This window comes from Gopherus flavomarginatus, chromosome 6 (assembly GCF_025201925.1).
Source record: "Gopherus flavomarginatus isolate rGopFla2 chromosome 6, rGopFla2.mat.asm, whole genome shotgun sequence".
NCBI lineage: Eukaryota > Metazoa > Chordata > Testudines > Testudinidae > Gopherus > Gopherus flavomarginatus.
Window position 1 is genome coordinate 40,333,719 of NC_066622.1, and position 19,860 is coordinate 40,353,578.

Below are 19,860 nucleotides of genomic sequence, written 5' to 3' on the forward strand. Positions count from 1 at the left end.
GTCACAGAGTAGTAGCAGGGTAACCATGAATTAGGTTAACTCTTTGTTCATCGGGGACCCAGTAAGTGCTCCTGCCTCTGTGTAACCTTAAATTTGAATTTTCAGCCTCATGCGAATGAGTTTTGAGAACTCCAGCAGCCTGTTTAATTCCTTCCTCCTTTTCCTCCGAAGAAATCAATAGAAATTTAAAATCAGAATCCAGCTCCATGACTGTTTTATTTTTGGCCTGGAATTAGTATTTATGCGACCAACAAATTTTAAAACAAGCATACACATGAAACACTGGAAGCAAGTTTAACTAATTCTTCCTTCAATTTTTTATCCATTTCTTTGCCTGGAAGGCATCAGTGCTCCACTGAAATCCAAACTGAGTTTAAATTAAAAGAAACCTCCAACTTTGTATGAAAGCTTCAAGTTTTCCCAAATGAGAGTGTTTTAAATCATCTGAATAATTCAATGCATGCACCTATCAGCTACTCCACACACCGCAGGATGGAGAGTGCAGCTAAGCATTCTCTTGGCCCTTGTCTGAAGAAGTCCACTGAATCCTACATGGAGTCCCGAGAGATCCCCATTATCTCCACTCATCTCCTTGCCTTTGAGGAGCACAGATGCCACTCACCATCCTTCCTCTTGTCAACAGGTAGGGACTTTTTGAAACTGGTCAGTGCCAATTCATAATATTCCCATTGCTACTGTGCAGTCATCTACCCCTGTGCAAAGTGCATGTAAAATGCTACCTTGTCATGACAGTAACACCACATACCCAGTGGTTTCCCAGCAATAGCATGCTAAGGAACACAGGACTTGCCTACACTTTTTCGGGAATGCAAGAGGGTTACTCCAGTGTAGGTGCATTAGTGTTAACCTCTAATTTAGACATGATATACCAATGTAAAATGTGTCATGCCACAGGACAGCTTACTTCAGTACAAAGGGGCTGGGTGGATGAGGCCACATAATCATAAACGGGCTGCAGATTTATCATGACACTTTTTAAAATAAAAAATCATGGTGCAGTTGTGGTAAATTTAGTAACAGTCACGGGTTGAGTAAATTTAGTAAATGTCACATGTCATGATTTTTTATTTAAAAAAATCCCCAAACAACTGAGGAGGCACCAACCATGCATAGTAACCCTAATCCCAGCCTGGTGGGGAGAGGAGATGGGGGTGGAGAGTGGAGAGCAAACCTTCCCCACACTCAGCCTGGGCAGCGGTGGCTCCTGGGCTGGTCCTCGGTGTTGTGAGGGAACTTGCAAGCCCTCACTTTGGGTCCCACCACACCTCCGTCATGAATGGCACTGCAACCCCACACACCTGGCCACAAAATCTGAAGCAGAAAGCTGGATCCACCCTACAGGATAGGAGCCACAGTAGCCGTCACTGTGAGGTGAGTCACAGACACAAAAATCATCACAGATAAACAGGAAAATTATGCTACTCATGATTTTTTCTTGACATAAGAAACCCGCATCCTTAATTGCAAGGCATTTCTCCTAGAAGCTAGTTGCTAGGGACACTGTGCGAAATTATGGGCCACCTCTACAGGTAAAGAGCAGGTGTAGTGGGAATTGGATCATTTCCCCATTCTCATGGCCAGGTCAGGGGTGGTTAAAGTGCAGCCTGCCCATAAGAAGGTGGGAACTGATTGGGATCACTTAGCCTACCAAAACAACAAGGAGTCTGGTGGCACCTTAAAGACTAACAGATTTTTTTGGGCATAGCTTTCATGGGTAAAAAACCTCACTTCTTCAGATGCCTACTAGACATTCAAGACCCTAATATGAAAGCACAGTGTAGGAGCCCGATTCTCCCCTCATTTACACACTGAGGTTACTCCTGATTAACTCCTTTATAAGTTAATGGATGATCAGGCCATTGGTCATTTTATCATTGTACTAGTATAAATTATAATACCAAATTTGTTGGGATTATAAAACTCCATTTCTTATTCAAAAGGCAAATGGTGGTGGTTATCCAGTTTCCACAAGGTAGACAAATTACAATTAGATTGTGTGATATGGGCTCTTCCTCCCATTGGCTTCTTCCTCTCTGACCTCCAGAGATTATCTTTATGAATCACGTGTTTCATACTAAAAATGTATAGGAACAGAAAAATACCCCCGATTGGTACATGTAGGCACTGATCATACATGTTCCTGGTTGTAAATTCAATGGATCCGTAATGATGTAGCAGTTCTATGCTGCATTTCCAAATCTACCCAGGGCCATTTCACACTTTAGCCCTTGTCTTGTCACAAACATTCTTCTTTGCCACTACCCTAGTGACCTTTCACATTACTTTGATTTCCGTTTAACTTATGTGAATGTTCAATCAATCAATAGCCCACTCTAAACAACGAGGCAATAAACTGAGGGAAAATGGTGTATATTAGAAATGATGGAGTAATCTGCCTCTAGAAACCTTACTATGCAATTAAATCTAAAGCGAAGTGTAGTAGTTCAAACTGTGCTGAATTATGAGCATTTCCTCAAGACAAAAAATTTTGCAATACAAGTGCATTATGGGAATTACTCTCTTCTGCTGAAGAGTTCAATAAAATGCTCTGCTCTACCAGCACAAAGAGGCAAGAGGACTTGAGGATGGGTAATCAGGCTTAGTTAAAGCAAAGCTCCCACTCTGGGGACCTGTTTCTGGAAGCTAAGCATTCTATAGTTTGTACTCAGCTTGTAAATTCTAAAGAAGTACCAAAAATGGATTTATGTGAGTATGGAAGTCAGTAACCATGAATGAGGCTAATGAAAAGTGATGCAGACTCTCAGAGTTGAAGGAGGTTAGGTTGCTAACCTAGGACTCAGGGGACTGGGGCTCAACTCCGTGCTCTGACATAGCCCTCTAATATGAGAATGGACAAACCACTTAGCATCTCTATTCCTCAGCTGTCCATTTGGAAATCAGGGATAGCAGTACTTTCCTACCTGATAGGCTATTGTAAGGATGAATCCATTAAAGATTGTGAGGTGCTCAGATATTACAGCAGGGATCAGCAATCTTTGGCACTTGGTCCCTCAGTGAAATCTGTTGGTGGACTGTGACGGTTTGTTTACCTGCAGCATCCACAAGTTCGGCCAATCGCAGCTCCCACTGGCCATGGTTCACTGTTCCAAGCCAATGGGGGCTGCAGGAAGCGGTGGCCAGCACATCCCTCAGCCCACGCAGCTTCCTACAGCCCCCATATGGCCTAGAACAGCAAAGCACAGCCAGTGGGAGCTGCGATCCTCCGAACCTGTGGATGCTGCAGGTAAACAAACTGTCCCAGCCCGCCAGCGGATTTCCCTGACGGGCTGCATGCGAAAGGTTGCGGATCCCTGCACTACAGCATAGGTAGAATATATTTTACTATAACTGCAGTACAATTTTAAAATCAGGGCAGCAGAATTGGGATGGCAGGGGAGGCTAGCCCCTCCACAACGGAAATACTGTGGGAGCTCTTCCCTCACGTAAACTTGCACATACTTGGGGAGCAGGGGGGACGAGAGCAGAACTCAGAGGAGCTCGAGCAGCCTTTGCGGGGGCTGGGAAGCAGAGAGCAGGATCTGGAGGGGCTGGAACAGTCCTGGAAGCAGGAAGTAGGAACCCACAGGACCTTCCTCCCAGCCTGGAGCTGGCTGCCTCCTTCCCCCACTGAGTCTCAGTGCCTCCTCTCACTCTCCTGCCTATCCCTCCACCCCCATTCACAAGGAGCTGCTGTGCCCCTCCTCCCTATTTAAAACTGTGGATTTGTTTAATGTGGCAAAACCCTTATTCTCTTGCTTTTTATGTGGCTTGGATATTGCCATCATTGTGATGTGAATCTCTGCACTTCCAACAGGCACCAAAATGTAGACGGAAGCAGGAGGATGCTGGTTGTATCCTCCTGCTCCACTCGAGGTGGTGCTGCAGAATCCATTGGCCAATGGCAGCCCTCTTCGGGTCCACAGACTGCTCTTGGTCAGAAGCAGTGTCTCCGTGAGGTATTGAGATTGATTGGTGAGTGGTAGGACACCAGCCATACTGGGTAGAAGAGAATTATTAATAATTATTGGTATTACCATTGTGCTTAGGAGCCACAGTTGTGGATCAGGACCCTGCTGTGCTAGGCGCTGTACAAACACAGAACAAAAGAGCTCACAATCTAAGTATGAGGCAAAAGACAACAGCTGGAAACAGACAGACAGATGTGGGAATGTAAGGAAACCATATTGGTCAGCAGGCTAGGCAGCGGTCTCAACACAACAGCGGCCTACCCATTGACCAGCACAGGAGAGTTTTAAGGATGGATTTGAAGAATCTGTGGTTTTTCCTCATTGGCAACTGCCCTTCACAATGCCAGTGAATTGATTTCTTTTGCTGGTATACCTACAGATTTTTCTGTCTTGTTTCCAGTAAACAAGATGCCTTTTAAAATTATATAGCTTTTCAAGTGGGTGTCTCCTATCTGTCATTTCATTATTTTACACTGCAACTCTCCCTCAGAAAGGAGAGAGTCCTACAATAAAATGTGTTAAAACAAAAATCTGTCAGCACATGTTGTTTCTGGTCTTGGCACCCTGAATATTGGCATAGAGGAAATCAGTGGTTTGATATCGTAATATGCTGGCTAGAGCATACTTGTGCCACTGCCCTCTACTGGATAGAATAAGTATAGTTTAAAGACATGTCATAGGCTCTTTACTTTATGTTCTTCTTTAGCTCAGGTGATAGCGGTTGGTGCTTCTGAATTGCACTGATTAAAAGCTAAGTCAAATCCACCGGACAGCGATGTGATATGCAGGTTTTTTTACTCCATCATAGGTGTTCATTTCTGTTTTGTATCAGAGGGGTAGCCGTTTTAGTCTGGATCTGTAAAAGAAGCAAAGAATCCTGTGGCATCTTATAGACTAACAGACGTTTTGGAGCATGAGCTTTCGTGGGTGAATATCCACTTCGTCAGATGCATGACATGCTCCGAAAGCTCATGCTCCAAAACGTCTGTTAGTCTATAAGGTGCCACAGGATTCTTTGCTGCCATTTCTGTTTTATCACCACGAAAAAAATCACATGTAACTGGCCACATTCATACTTTTTCCTGAACCAGAACCAACTGAACTTGGTCACACAGTGTAAGGTGTATAAGCAGCCATGGCCTCTACTTCTTAAGCAAATGGCTTTCTATACTGTCTTCCCCACTCTGGCCTTTGGAATGGATCTGTCTTTCAGCCAGGGAAGAATTTAACTTTAATCTTCAAGCCATTAGCCCTTTTAAGTCATCCATTGACTACCACAGGAAGAACTTACCTCCATGGAGGACTGTACACTGCTCCAGACGCCATAAGTAAAGTGTTGTGGTTGTTCATGAGTATTAACATTTTGTGATTTCTCTTGAAGAGTCATAATTAGCCTATGTAAACAAAGCGTCCAGAGGGCCAAGGAGCCTCCAGTGTGGTTTCAGTCTCCTTATCCTACTATTATCAAATTCCACTATTTCAGAGACATGTTGGGGAGCACCTAGCATGCTGGAGGCCTTGCTGCCCTCAGAGTGAGCCTTTATCTATTCTCTTAGCCCATATTGAGCTCTGTACAGTACTGGATTACAAAACTACAGGGAGTGCTACTGTAGACGTTGGGGCTCTGACTGAAGTCGTTTTTATAAAAGATGCCGCAGGAGAGAATGAAGAAGAAAAAGCTGTAGTTTGTTTGGGCAAAGCATTACTCCACACTACTTCATTACCCACAATTTTCCAGTGGGGACATCACATTGATTTTGAAGGTACCTCGCCAGACCCTCAGCTGATACAAATTAACAAAATTCCAAGCCTTCAATGGAACTATACCAATTTATACCAACTGAGGGTCTAGCCCAGAGTGGATAACAACCTTTGTTGCCTATGAGCTCTGAGCAATCTCACATGTTTGCAAGGCAGTTTACTTCAGTCTCTTTTGGGTAATTTAGCAGACATTCAATTTGTACAAAAGCTGGTCTGCCTTTTATTCCCTAAGCATCCACATTTCTCTAATGATCTTTTCTCTCCCACTCTCTTATATTGGTGGCCGTGCAGGGCAGCTTTTCTCTCATCAAAAGGCATGGCAGGACTGAGTGGGCACAGCATGCAGTTTCTAGCACTGCCTCCAGTACTTTCCTGCAAGGCTTCTTCATGCACTGTAATTTAGGATTCAAATCCTTCAGGGTTTTGTTGTTGTTGATAATTATGTTGCTTTTGCATCATATCATCATTAGTTGTCTTTAGTAGTATTAAAAAGGCCCTTAAGTTCTCACTCTGTATATCTCTTCAGCAATAGCACATTTATATTTTAATGTAATGCCTTATAGTAGAAGGTGTTGAATCATACACAGACTAGTCCCAGATCAGTTCTGGGACTGATCCAGAAACCTGACTGGGTTTAGATATGTAAAGTTACAAATTAGCCACCCAAAACAAAAGCAATGGCCCCCTGTTCACTATATGAATACATTACTGAATTAGGGGATTTTTCTTTTCATTGCTCTAGATATATAAACCAAAGGGGAAAAAGTAAGAGTTTATGTTGGGAGAAGCCAATGAGACTGCATTTTAGATACTAGTTGTGGCAGAGCTCTGACCTTGCTCCTGTTGGTCCTGCGCTTCTAGGTGGTTTATGCTAGCCTCAGTGGCTCACTGTGACCCTCCACATAGCCCTTCTCTCTCTAGGGCCAGGGTTACAGTTTACTGAGCCCTTTTCATCATAGGCCTGCAAGGAGGTTGGTGAGAGATCTCCCAAAGTCTCTGTTCAGCCTCCTGTCCTGACAGGGGCCTGACTTCCCCTCCCAGGAGATGTTCTTGTAGTGGTGGGTTGCGGGGAACCCAGGCCCGCCCTCTACTCCGGGTTCCGGCCCAGGGACCCTAATGGTAGCAGTTGTTGGCAGCCAACCTTTCACTGCCAGAGTTACTACATTTCCCTGGGCCACTTCCCCACAGCTCTCCTGCTTCTCCCTTCTTCACCCTTACCTTAGGGCTCCTTTAACGATGGTCTGATGGCATCTTCAGTAACTAGTCCTTCAGCCGCACTTCCTCACCTCTGGCTCCCCTCTGTCTGACTGAAGTGAGCCCTTTTTATAGCATCAGCAGGGCCTTAATTAGAGTCAGGTGGTCACATTAACTGAATGGCCTCACCCGACTCTTTGTAGGTTAATTAAAGTCAGGTGTTCTCATTAGCCTGGAGCAGCCCCTGCTCTGGTCAGTCAGGGAACAGAAAACTGTTAACCCAGTGACCAGTATATCTGCCTTCTGCTATTCTGCTGTACCCAACTGGCCTGGGTCTATCACATAATATATGAAGGTAAGATATTGTTACATTCTTTCTCTGTAATATTGTGGTTTGGTGCACTGAGAAAACCACTTTAGTGCTGTTCCATTAATTAACTGTCTAATTACACATGAATAGTTCGTGATTGGGGAAACAGTGTAAAGAGCTGAGTTCAGATATATGACATGTGTCTTGATCTGTGTTTGAAAAGTGACTGTCCCACCAGGGGCATTGGAAAAATTTGGGTGCTGGAAGCCACTGAACAAAACTGTAAACCCCATATGTGAGGGAAATCATGTATTTGGTTGTCTTTAATACTTCAAGCCAGGGCGCCCTGCCATACCCCCAGCACCCCTAGTTCCAGCACCCCTGTGGCCCACCGAAGGTGTGATAGGTGGTGTGCAGGGGCATGCACAAGGGAGGGCAAGCAGGGGCAGCCCCTCCCCCCCCATCAGAAGGACTACAGAGCTCCTCCAGTTTGGGACCGCAGCAGGGAGACTGAGCTCCTCTAGCCCTGGTGCAGGGGTGTGTGTGTTTGTGTGTGTGTACACAGAATGTGTCCCTCCAAAAGCGGTCAAATATTTATTCCTGCACACACCCCTGGTGGTGGGTGGGTGGGTGTGTGAGAGAGAGAGAGACTAGAGCTGGTTAAACAGTGTCAACTGCATACTTAATTTGAAGAACTTCAGAATAATTTTCAAGTATTTGTAATCTGTTGTCCATTTTCTCAGTTTACAGACTAATTCACACATATTCCTGAATATAGGTTCACTTGGGGGCTTCTTTTCTAGGTCAGTCATTTTTCTTATTAGTTGCACCAGTCTGTGTGTATCATGCATTAATATTAAAGCCCTGATCCAGGCAAATGTCCTTGCTCATGACAGCATGTCAGCACATGGTTAACTTAAAGCATGTACTTAAGTTCCATTTAAAGCTATTCTTTTCGGTTACACCATATGCATCCAGAACACACTAAAATGAATGACTCTTTCATTGGTATATAATACTTTGTTACTTCTTTGTTACTACTACTCAGAGAAAAAGGGTAGGCACCTAAGCTTCTCTCTGTGGGGCTGATCCTACACCCATTGCCAGCTTCAGGCACCAGCAATGGAAGCAGATGTCTGGGGCGGCCAATAGAAAGAGGCGGCACTTTGGCGGCAGCTCAATCTCCTTGTTTTAATCTTCAGCAGAAATTCGACAGTAAGTCGTTCACCCCGTCTCATCCTCTTTGGCAACAGCTCAATCGTTTTTTGTTTTTTTTGTTTTTTCCCTTCGCCACTTGGGGCGGCAAAAAAGCTGGAGCCGGCCCTACCTAAACCCCAGTGAAATCAATGGAATTTTGCACAGGCTCAAGTCCCATGTGGACACATATCTCCCTTTGGCACTGATTCAGGAAATCACTTAAGCATGTGCTTAAGCCCCATTGAAGTTAATAGCAAAACTCCCACTGATTTCAATAAAGGATACCAGTGATATATTAGACCCTTTTATTGTGCTTTACCTAATATCAAGTACAACTTCAAGGAGAACAGTATCCAAAGAGTAAGCCAAGCTAACTTATTTTAACAGGATTTTTTTTAAAGCGGCTATATGTCTAAAATATTTCAGTATGACTTTCACCATGCTTTAAAATAGAATTAGATCGATAAAGGTATGTGTTCCAATACCTTTATGGGATGACTGAGGCTGTATGATGCTCACTGGTGTCCATAAGAGTCACACAATTCAGACCTCCATGCACATGACTTGAAAAACAGACACCTGCCCCCCCTCCCGACTATTCTTAACGAAATAAGGCCTTGATTCAACAAACATTTGTGCATGTGCTTAACTATATTCATGAGAACATTGCCACTGATGCTAGTGGGGCTACACATACAAATGAAGCTAAGTGCATAGGTGTTTGCAGGATTGAGGCCTACGTCAAAAACAAATGTGTTACCTGTAGCAGTTGTTATTGTAGTTGTTGTAACTCCCCAGAGCTGTTAAGCATCCCAAGCAGATGGCATAAGAGAAAAATATCTGCGTGCCAGCATCCACCCAGACCTGCAGGCAGAAACCAAAGGCATTATCAAAGGGAAAGAAGGAACCATTGTTGTTTGTGCTTTCAGCGTGTTTATTTTCTCACAGGTAACTACACAAGGTAACTGTAAATATCTGGCACACTTTGTTTAAATTAGAAAAAACATGGACTTGATTCTCCTTTTATACCCACTGGTGCAAATCAGGAATAACTCAACTGAAGTCAAATGGACTTCACAAGTGTCCAACTTTGTAAATAAGAGGATACTTTGGCTTTGTGTGGCAGATAGAGTGACCAGATAGAAAGTGTGAAAAATTGGGACAGGCGGGGGGGGGGGAGGGAAACAGGTGCCTATATAAGAAAAAGCCATGAATATCAGGACTGTTCCTATAAAATTGGGACATCTGATCACCCTAGTGGCAGATCCTCTGCAAGTGCAAATCCTCCTTGCTTCATTGAAGTCAACAGAGGTTTGACAACTTATATCAGCTGAGAGTCTGTCCCCTGGCCTCCTCCCTTTGGGATAGCTAGGAACTTTTTAAAAACAATCATTCAAGATTAATTAAATACATACCCAAAATACACAATATCATTCACAGATTCATGCACATTGAACAATGAGTCAGAGGAAAAAGCAGGCAAATAATTATTATGTGTAATTTGTATTGAAGCTGCACCTGGAAACACCAGTTATGGATTAGGACCCCACTTTGCTAGGCGCTGTACAATCAGAGAACAGACAGACAGTCCCTGCCCCAAAGGGCTCACAATCTAAGGAGCTTTAAATGGCTAGCCTGGCAATTGGGAAATTAGAGCACTTTCAAACAGAGGAGGCTGTGCATGATCCATTGGATAGGGCAAGAGTTCGGAGAGCTGGGTTTATTCCTGAATCTGTCACCTGCTTGCTATGTAACCTTGGCAAATTATGTGACTTAGGCAATTCTATGCCTCAGTTTCACCATTTGGGGATAATGAGATTTGCTTATATTGATGGATGAATGAAAAGTGCTATATAAGAAATAAATAATAATAATAATTAATTATCATTATTAGATTTTAAAAATCATTTCTATTAAAAGTGTGGCACTGATTAGAGATAACTCATTTGCCACTTGGCCTCTCAAGAATAATGTTACTCAAGCAAGTCATTGCCATTTAATCACAAGACAACAATCTTAACTCTGATCCAAAGTGATGACTATTCTTTCACCAATAATCTCAAAATATAAACACAACCCAAAATCTTTTTTAAAAACAAAAATCATAAAAATTATGTATTCATACATACAATCTTTGGTTGTATATGAACTTCTTTGGTTGTAGATATACACATTACTTAATTCTGATAAGAGTAATTTCTTTATTATGTGGGCAGTGTAAGATTTATCATGTTCTGAACTATCCATTTCCTTGCTTCTGAGTGCTTGGGTTTTGTAAATGATGTAGACAGGTGAGAATATTTAGCCTTAACTGATTCTTGAAATGATTTTTACTTGTTGTTTATGGAACTTTCAATCTTTCATTCATCTTTTTCTTTACATCACTATCCCCTAACTCCCCAGTGACAGCTACCCATTCCATGAGACAGAATGCTCAGGCTCAACACGCAATTATCAGACTAGTCAGAAATGTGGACTGTGGATGGAGGGGTTTTCCCTTCATGTTTCTCTGTAAGGACAAAGTAAGCAGTCAATTCAACTTATATTTATGTACAGATCTTGCTGAGCACAACCTTTTCACCTTGGGGATACTCCGAATATTCCAGATAGTAATTAGATGCAGGAATTGTTCATATTCAAGGTAAGCAAGCTTGCCAAAGGAATAATTGTTAGGACTTGGAAATCAGCAAACAACATTAACATCACTGAATGGTGAGAGAAGACGTTACATATACAGGGTTAAAACTGTAGCCCGTGTGGGGCAGTATTGTTTAATCACTACCAATATGATCTGGATTTGCTCTGGTGACCTACAAATGAAAGCCTACCTACCCTAGGCCAGTTCCTTAGCACAGCACAATTCTTGAGGGGAGTTAAAGGTGGCCTATACATTTTCCCTATTCTGGGCTGTACATACATACTGGGCAGGCTGTCATAAATGATGCAGTCTTCAAATGGCCCCCAGAGGCTGAAATGGCAGCCAGAGATCAATGGCAGTTAGAGGAGTCCTGGTCATTTGTCACAGTTGTGGTGGAGCACTGCAGGCCCTGTTATTCTGGTTCTCTGTCAGCAGGGGATCCTCCCGTGGCCAGCTGTAAGTCTAGAATTTGCCAGCAGAGCTACACAAAGGAGCCACACCAGCAGATCTGGGCTCCCGTGTCCAACCCAATGAAGTACGCTGCACCCTTGGGAGTAAGTGTTTTATATGACTTCCATGAGGACTTTTAATCACAACAATTGAAGTGTTTTGCAGAGAAGGAACCTGACTAAAACCAAGATAATATAATGTTGACTGTTATGTTTTGGGGGCTTTAAGTTCAAGGCAAGAAGGAATTCAAATTACACTCAAAGATTTCATATATGGACCAAACCAATCACAATAACAGAGCCAGCACTAGGTATAAGCAGACTAAGCAATTCCTTAGGGCCCCAAGCAGCTCACTGGGGCCCCCTATTAATTATTAGTATGTATTGTGTGAAGGAGGATGACAAAAATATTCCTGGGGCTAGCACTTTGCATAGTAATCAAAGGCAAAGAAATACATAAACATACAAGGGACATATTTATTTGACATGTGACTGCGGGAGGCTTTGGTTTCTGGAGTTGCTGGAAGTTGGAAGTGTTTGTTTAGGAACGGCATTAGGGTCACATTTGATTTGCATCAGTGGTTTAAATGGTTTCATTGCTGTCATGCTGAATAAGATACAGCTGATTACATTTCAACGTTTCACCACTTGGTAGGAAAAACTGCACAGGGAAAGCCTTTTGACAGACAGGCTGTTTAATGAGATCAGAAGCTTCCAGAAAGCTGAAAGTAACATAGGTCAACTGAAAGAGAACGATTTTCTTAAGTCTAAACAAAACCCAGGAAGCTGGAGGATCAGTAGATGTAGAATCTGACCACTGCCATTTCCCCGTTTCAGTTGTTGCACAATATTGCTCAGTAAAGGGCCAAATGTAGGCCCAGCATTACACAACACTCAATGCATATTAACCCTTCCTGAGGGCTCGCATCAACACCACAGCAGCCTGACTGTTCCTGAGGAAGGCCAGCCCTGATGTGGAAGAAGGACAAATATGCATGTAATATGATGTCAGGACCACAGAGCTGCTTGGGAAGTGGAATAGGGAGAACATCCCTCTTGAGATAAAGTTAGGGCTCCAGGCTTGGTTAGAATACACAGCTCTGAGAGACGACATGCCACAGGTAAAGGCCTGGCCCTGAAATGGTGATGGGCTTCCTTTATCGTAGTTTCAGCCCTGTTTTCTAAAATGGCACAATACAGACAGTGACAGCTAACATTGAGTCAACATCAAAATATTGGGGAACACTTTAAATGGGCTCTGTGAACTCTGCGGAAAGCTTGACCTGAATTCTACGGTAAAGCCTCTTGGCTGTTGCAGCTCTCCAGTGTAAAACTGCAAATTCTATAGTGGCTCCAGGTATTTTTTTAAATGAGCTTTTTATTTACTTAAATATTAAATTGAATAATATAATCAATCCAGTTTCCCTTCACTTTTACAATTTGATATTAAATTTAATTTAATTTAAGCTGTGCATAAATCTGCTATGTTCAATGTGCTGCAGAATAGTGCACTGAAAATGCATAACTGCATTGTAGACCTAGTTGATGGGGAAATGGGAGGCTTAGTAATGTATCTAGGGCTTCTGACACCTAGGCATATGAGATAGGTTGGCTGGAGTTGTGGGCTAAGGCTCAGACCAACAATGAAAGATTTAACAATGTCAGCACTGAAAATTGCCATAATTAGGTTTTAGAGCCAACAGCCTTTGAAATGAATAGGCACTCCCAGAGCAGACTCAGGAAGGCAACACCACATCAGTTCACACTTGGGTCACATTTTAAGGTTCTCTCTGTAACTGTAAAGTTAAAAACCCTTTTTATTTTACATACAAGTGATGCAAGGGATGGATTCTGTGTGAGATTCGGCAGTAACAAAATCACAGAACACACAAGGCCTTGTCTAGAAGGAACTGATGAAGATTTCTTAACAATTAGCATGTAATTGGATACAAGTCTGTTATTAAAAAATCTGCTCAATTGGTTTTATCAACTGGATAACAGATACCCTCACTGCATTCTTAACCCTCAGGAAACATGCTTTATTCTAAATACACCACTACCTCGATATAACGCCACCCAATATAACACGAATTTGGATATAACGCAGTAAAGCAGTGCTCTGGAGGGCGGGGCTGCGCACTCCGGTGGATCAAAGCAAGTTCAATATAACACAGTTTCACCTATAACGCGGTAAGATTTTTTGGCTCCCAAGGAGAGCATTATATCGAGGTAGAGGTGTACTGGTAATATCAGTACTTCGAAGAATGTATTGTAGCACCTATAGTAATGTGATAACAATGTATAATAATGTAAACAAATAATGAAGACCCTAAAAAACTATTAAATGCATGAACAAATTCCAACAGCCTGCACTTTATACCATTAACCATTCAACAGCTGTATCACATGCCACGAACAGTAGCAGTCATTACAAAGTCAACATTTACCTATAGTTAATGTAATTGTAACCCAGTATTTTTCCCTTAATTGAGAATAGCAAATACTGCAGCATCTCAGAGATCACGGTGTGATAACTGTAAGAAAATATTAACAATCTGATGGCAAGCATGAGACATGGCTAAAAAAGGCTTGTGGCTTATGTTAGCTGTAGCCTAATCCATTCCGGTACTCCTGTTAGTCTCTTCAATATCACCCAAGCACATCTGGATTGTCCCTTAATTCCCAAATTGCTTTTCTGAACTTCACTGAAACTTCCCCAAATCTCTCAGAAGCTTCTTGGTAATTTCTGAAATGTTTCTCAATCCTCTAAGATAAAAATATTCCTCAGATTTTTCCATTCACTTTTGTCAACTGACTCAAATCTCCTTCTCCTCATCTCTGATACCTCACCAGCCCATTGGCTGCTCCCTTGCGTAATTCTAGCTCTTCACAACATTCCAACAGCTCTCTTGGCTTCTTCCATGGCTCTGCCATTCTTGGTGGCCTTTGAGCCTCTTCTCAGTCTTCTCCAGAACTCTTGGGGTTGTGTCTTCACAGCACATTACAGATTCATAGATTCTAAGGCCAGAAGGGGATCACTGTGGTAATCTAGTCTGGTCTCTTGAATAACGTAGGCCACAGAACTCCCCAAAAGTAATTTCTAGAACAGATCTTTTAGAAAAACATCCACTTTTGATTTTAAAATTATCAGTGATGGAAAATCCACTATGACCCTTCATAAATTATTCCAATAGCTAATTACGCTCACTGTTAAAAAATATTTTCAGTCTGAATTTGTCTAGCTTCAACTTCTAGTCATTGATCATGTTCTACCTTTCTCTGCTAGACTGAAGAGCCCAATATTAAATATTCATTCTACATGTAGGTACTTACAGACTGTAATCAAGTCACCTCTTAACTTTCTCTTTGTTAAACTAAATAGATTGAGCTCCTTAGGTCGGTCACTATGAGGCGTGCTCTGTGATTGTGGACACCAGAACTAGACACAGTACTCCAGCAACAGTTTCACCTGTGCCAAATAAAGATGTCAAATAATCTCTTTACTCTTACTCAAGACACTCTCCTGTTTATGCATCCAAAGATTTCATTACCCTCTTTGGCCACAGCTCTGCACAGGAAAGCCATGCTCAGTTGATTATCCACTGCAACCCTCAAATCTTTTACTGCTTCCCAGGATAGAGACCTACACTGTGCTAGTATGGCCTACATTCTTTGTTTATAGATATATACATTTACCTCTAGCCATATTAAAATGCATATTGTTTGCTTGTGCCCAGCTTACCACTCTCCCCAGTTTTTGCAGATGGAACACCAGGCTGCCAAACTTTATCAGTGATGATTTTCTTCCAAGTCATTAATATAAATGTTAAATAACGTAGGGCTAAGAATCAATCCTTGCGGGACTCCCCTAGAAACACTCCCTTTTGATGATTCCCTGTTTACAGTTATGTTTTGAGACCTAACAGTTAGCCAGCTTTTAATCCATTTAACGTGTGCCATGTTAATTTTATATCATTCTATTTTTCTAATCAAAGCGTGCAGTACCTGGTCAAATATCTCCCAGAAGTCTAAGTATATTTCACTGACACTATTACCTTTTATCAACCAAACTTGTAATCTCATCAAAAAAAGATATTCAGTTTAATTTGACAGCCTCTATTTTCCAAAAACCCACTCTGATAGTCATTAATTATATTAACCTCCTTTAATTCTTTATTAATCAAGTCTCCCATCAGCCACTCTATTATCTCACCAAGGATCAATGTCAGCCTGACAGGCCTATAATTACCCAGGTCATTCTATTTACTCTTTAAATTTTGGCAGAGTTAACTCTAGTTATAACTTGAGTGTTACCCCTAATTCGACTCTCCACTACACAGACAAAACTTTAGCTCAGGTTAAGTGGTTCTTTAAGCTTGAGCTAGCTAGCCCATTGGAGGGTACGGAATGAAGGGATATTGAAGCTCCAATGATGCTGATGCTCCAGCTAGCAACTTAGTGGAGAAGCAAGTGCTCGAGTTACAACAACTCAGCAGCAGCTAAATCAATCACTCTGTGTATTTTCAGTGTCGTTTTGAAGTGTGGTCCTTTTCACTGGAGTCTGGAGAAGTAGGGTCAAGCTGAAATTGTATCCAAAGGCTTGTCTTCACTGCAACAATTAGCTCATGTTAGTACAGTTAAATTACTGGCCTCAAGTTAGTCAAGCTCCAGTGAAAAGGACCACACTTCAAAACAACACTGAAGATACACAGAGTGATTGGCTTAGCTGCTGCTGAGTTGTGGTAACTCAAGCTCTTGCTTCTCCACTAAGTTGTTAGCTGGAACATCAGCATCATTGGAGCTTCAGTATCCCATCACCCCCTACTCTCCAATGGGCTAGCTAGCTCAAGCTTAAAGAACCACTTAACCTGAGCTAAAGATTTGTCTGTGTAGTGGACAGTCCAATTAGGGGTAACAGTTTACAGAGTGGAAGATACCTTCAAGTGTAGAGGTTCCATGGCATATAATGGAGGTGCTGGTCATGGCAGTGTTGAGTTTTGCATATATGTATTGTGTAACTACTGAGAGTTTACAAGTTCAGAAGACAGCATACATACAAAACTGCACTTGCTGAAGCTGTTGCTTTCACTTTACCATCATTCACAGCACAGAGAGAGCATGCTCAGTGCTATTGTAACATATAATTACATATAATTAGTCGTGTACTTACAAAACTTAACATACATGTCAGAGTGAAGGTTGTTTATGAAATGTGCAAGAAGAACATTTAATGTTTTTGACCAAATGTACAGACTGCAAAGGCAATGAATTATTGATTTAATTACCTTACATAGACCTTTCCTTCTTATTAATCCTTAAGGTTTGTTTGATTTTTTTTATTGTAATGTTTGTGTTACAGTTTACATAAGGGTTATATTAATCACTGGAGTGACCTTAACGAAAAGTTAACACAACTTTTTGTGTGGAAATTTCTTATTTCTACACACATGAACACACGCATGTACGTGCACGCGTGCACACACACACACACAAAGCAGGGAATTTAAAATAAAAAAAGGTATTAAATAGCTGAGCTCTGTTGGAGTATGGGATAAGTTTTAATCTCCTCTTTCTTACTGTTTTTAAATTTGGAAGAGTTGTGAGCCCTTTCCCCACATCAGAGCAAAATTTCCTCTCTCCTCCAAGATTTCCTCTCTCCTCCATGATTTCAGAAAACTGCAAGAGAGAAGCAGCAGAAAACCAACCCCTCTCTTCTGACCTCCACAGGAGAAGAGACTTTCTGGTCTCTCACTTCTTCAAAGTTTTAGACATCAAAGTGTTGTCTTCTAAAGTTCTAAATGTTCTGTGGAAGATTTTAACCATCAACCTATGGTTTGACTTCTGTGATATCAGTAGAAACAGTTAAGATAAATAATGGGCCTAATTAGTTTATTTTTTTACTTCTTGAATGTTCTAACTAGTCTACCATATAAAGCTGGTGTAAGGAGCATGTCTTAGGCCCTGATTCAGCAAGGTATTTAAGCATGTTTGTAACTTTAGATACTTGAGTAATCTCATTGATTTCATGTGCTTAAAGTTACACATGTGCTTAAGTAACTTACAGAATCAGGGCCACAACATGGAGATTGGAACGTTTTGAGTTTCTGCATTGTGCAGGAGAAGGATCTGAAAAAATATTAGGAGGATCGAATTTCCAAAAGTGGTCCTTTTTTCTTTTGGATTTTCTCACTTTGCAAAGTATAGTTAGAAAGTTTAGCACCTTCCACCTGATATAAAGAAAAATCATCATTACATTTCAAATTACATTAGAGCAGCATGATAATTTGCAGAGTACGAGCTGACACGGGAGCGGCACTTTAACATCCATCAATTGTCTTTATTTCATACATTACTAGAACACAGTCAAAATACTGTAACTATTTTACCATAAACAACATTTCTATATTTTCAAGGTCGCTTTGTTTGTCTTACTTGATCTTTTCCATATTATAAAGATGACAGCCTGAGCTATAAGGAACTACAAAAATTTAAGGCCCTGGTCTTGCATGTGTCCTATTGAAGTCATTGGTATTGCTCCCTTTCTTAACATTAAGCACAACATGAATGTCTGCAGGATCAGAGCCTAAATATGTACCCAAAAATACATATTTGAGAAAGAAGAACATTTTTTTCATCCTTAACAAAGGGACTGAAAACTCACTTCAAATGCAATGCTCAAAGCATCCGTAACTATGGAGCCATTAACAATGACTCCATAATAAAGTACTTAGTCTTTGAATATGGAAGAACTCACAACCATTTCTAGTTAAACACAGAACTGGCTCTATACAACATAATGTTCCAAATGCTAAAAGTCATTTATTATCCATCTTCTTATCAGAGAATGAGTAATCTTTTTATAGTTTTCTTTTAATATAAATGATACATTATTCTGATGAGTCTTTGTATTATTTGAATTTTAAAGAGCACTTTTCCTTTGACTAAAAATTCTGAATAATAAAAAAAAGTCTTTACTCTCAGGGTATGAGAAAGAAAAGTTCAAGGTGAAGGAACAAAGCAGCCACAGATTACTGGAATAGTAAGAGCGCCTGAATGAAATGACGTATTGTAAAAGGGGTGTTACAATTCTGCTGGAGCACAGCCAGTTTCAGTTCCATATACCTTAGCTTTCATGCTTTGCTAACTCATACAACATGGGGAGATATTGGAAAGATGTGAAAATTCCTTTCAATTGTAGAACTGTGTGAGATTTCAAGCTCTAGAATTATTAAGTCATCTTCTCAAAGCTGAGTGCTTTGCAGTAATAAGCATGGGGGCAGTCATTTAATTCACTGGTGTTGTCAGGATCTATTGTAACCTTGCTAAACCACATGTGATATAAACAAAGAAGAGGTAGTGAGGTTAAATAGCGAGCACAGGAGGCAGCAATAATAATCTAAATGGCAGATAAAGGTCGGATAGGTAGGAAAAAGGATTTGGTACAGGGAAGGAGCATAACGTACCTGAGAGAAAAAGACAGAATCATGGATGATGGAAAAGGCAAGAGGAGGAGAATGAGAATTGCATAGTCCTCCCCCTGTGCTTTTAGGGGGGAAAACAAACTATCCTGCTCCCCAAAAAATCCCAAAACAAATACAAGGGCCCAGAGAGCACAGAGACAGCATGATGGAAGTGGAGAGAGAAAATATGGCGAGTGAGAGCCAAGGCCCAAAATGCTGTCAGTAGAAGCTGGAACCTCAGATTAACTAACTTGCACATCTTTATGGCAATTTAGGTTTTGGACGTGGCTAATACCCACCAGGTGGAAGCAAAGAGCCCACAAGCCTTTTGAAAAGGGTGTCACAGTCACCTCAAAGGGGGCAGGAGGGAGATGGGACCTCCTTCTCCAATCAGAGAAGTGGAACCAAAGTAGCAGGAAGTGTATATTGCAACTGTTCAAAATGATGTTGAGATACTGCCCTAGATGCGTTTCCTTCCCCTCCTCACCACCTCCACCCAGTATTCTGAGTCAGTCTGAGATGGGCCGTAGGCAAGGGAGCCTGCAAACAACCCCAATGCCCTTCTGCCCTCAGTCAGAATAGAGTCCTCAGTGGATTTGCATAGATACTAGTCTCTTCTTTAGAAGTACTGAAATATGTGTTTGGGAAAAACATGATGAACTTTCTGTGGTTTCCTCTATCTTCGGGAAATCGCTGATGTCTCCAGCTCTTCCCATCCTTTAATTGAAGCCAGTTTGGGTATATTCTATGCTATCCATTGGAGATGCAGCCAAAGCCTGCTGCTGCTTTCACTGTCATTTACCAGGTAGCATGTTTGACAAAATGGGAACGGAAGCTGAAAACCAAGGTGACCTTGCTGTTG

At 41.6% G+C, this 19,860-nt stretch overlaps 1 protein-coding gene across 1 annotated transcript in view; it reads right to left on the reverse strand.

Moving 5' to 3' along the window:
* SLC6A11 (solute carrier family 6 member 11) overlaps positions 1-19,860 on the reverse strand; it is a 192,470-nt gene that overhangs the window by 46,297 nt on the left and 126,313 nt on the right. The window contains exon 8 of the mRNA XM_050959162.1: positions 9,212-9,315. Within this exon, the coding sequence (XP_050815119.1) occupies positions 9,212-9,315 (104 nt within the window). The remainder of the gene's footprint in view (positions 1-9,211; positions 9,316-19,860) is intronic.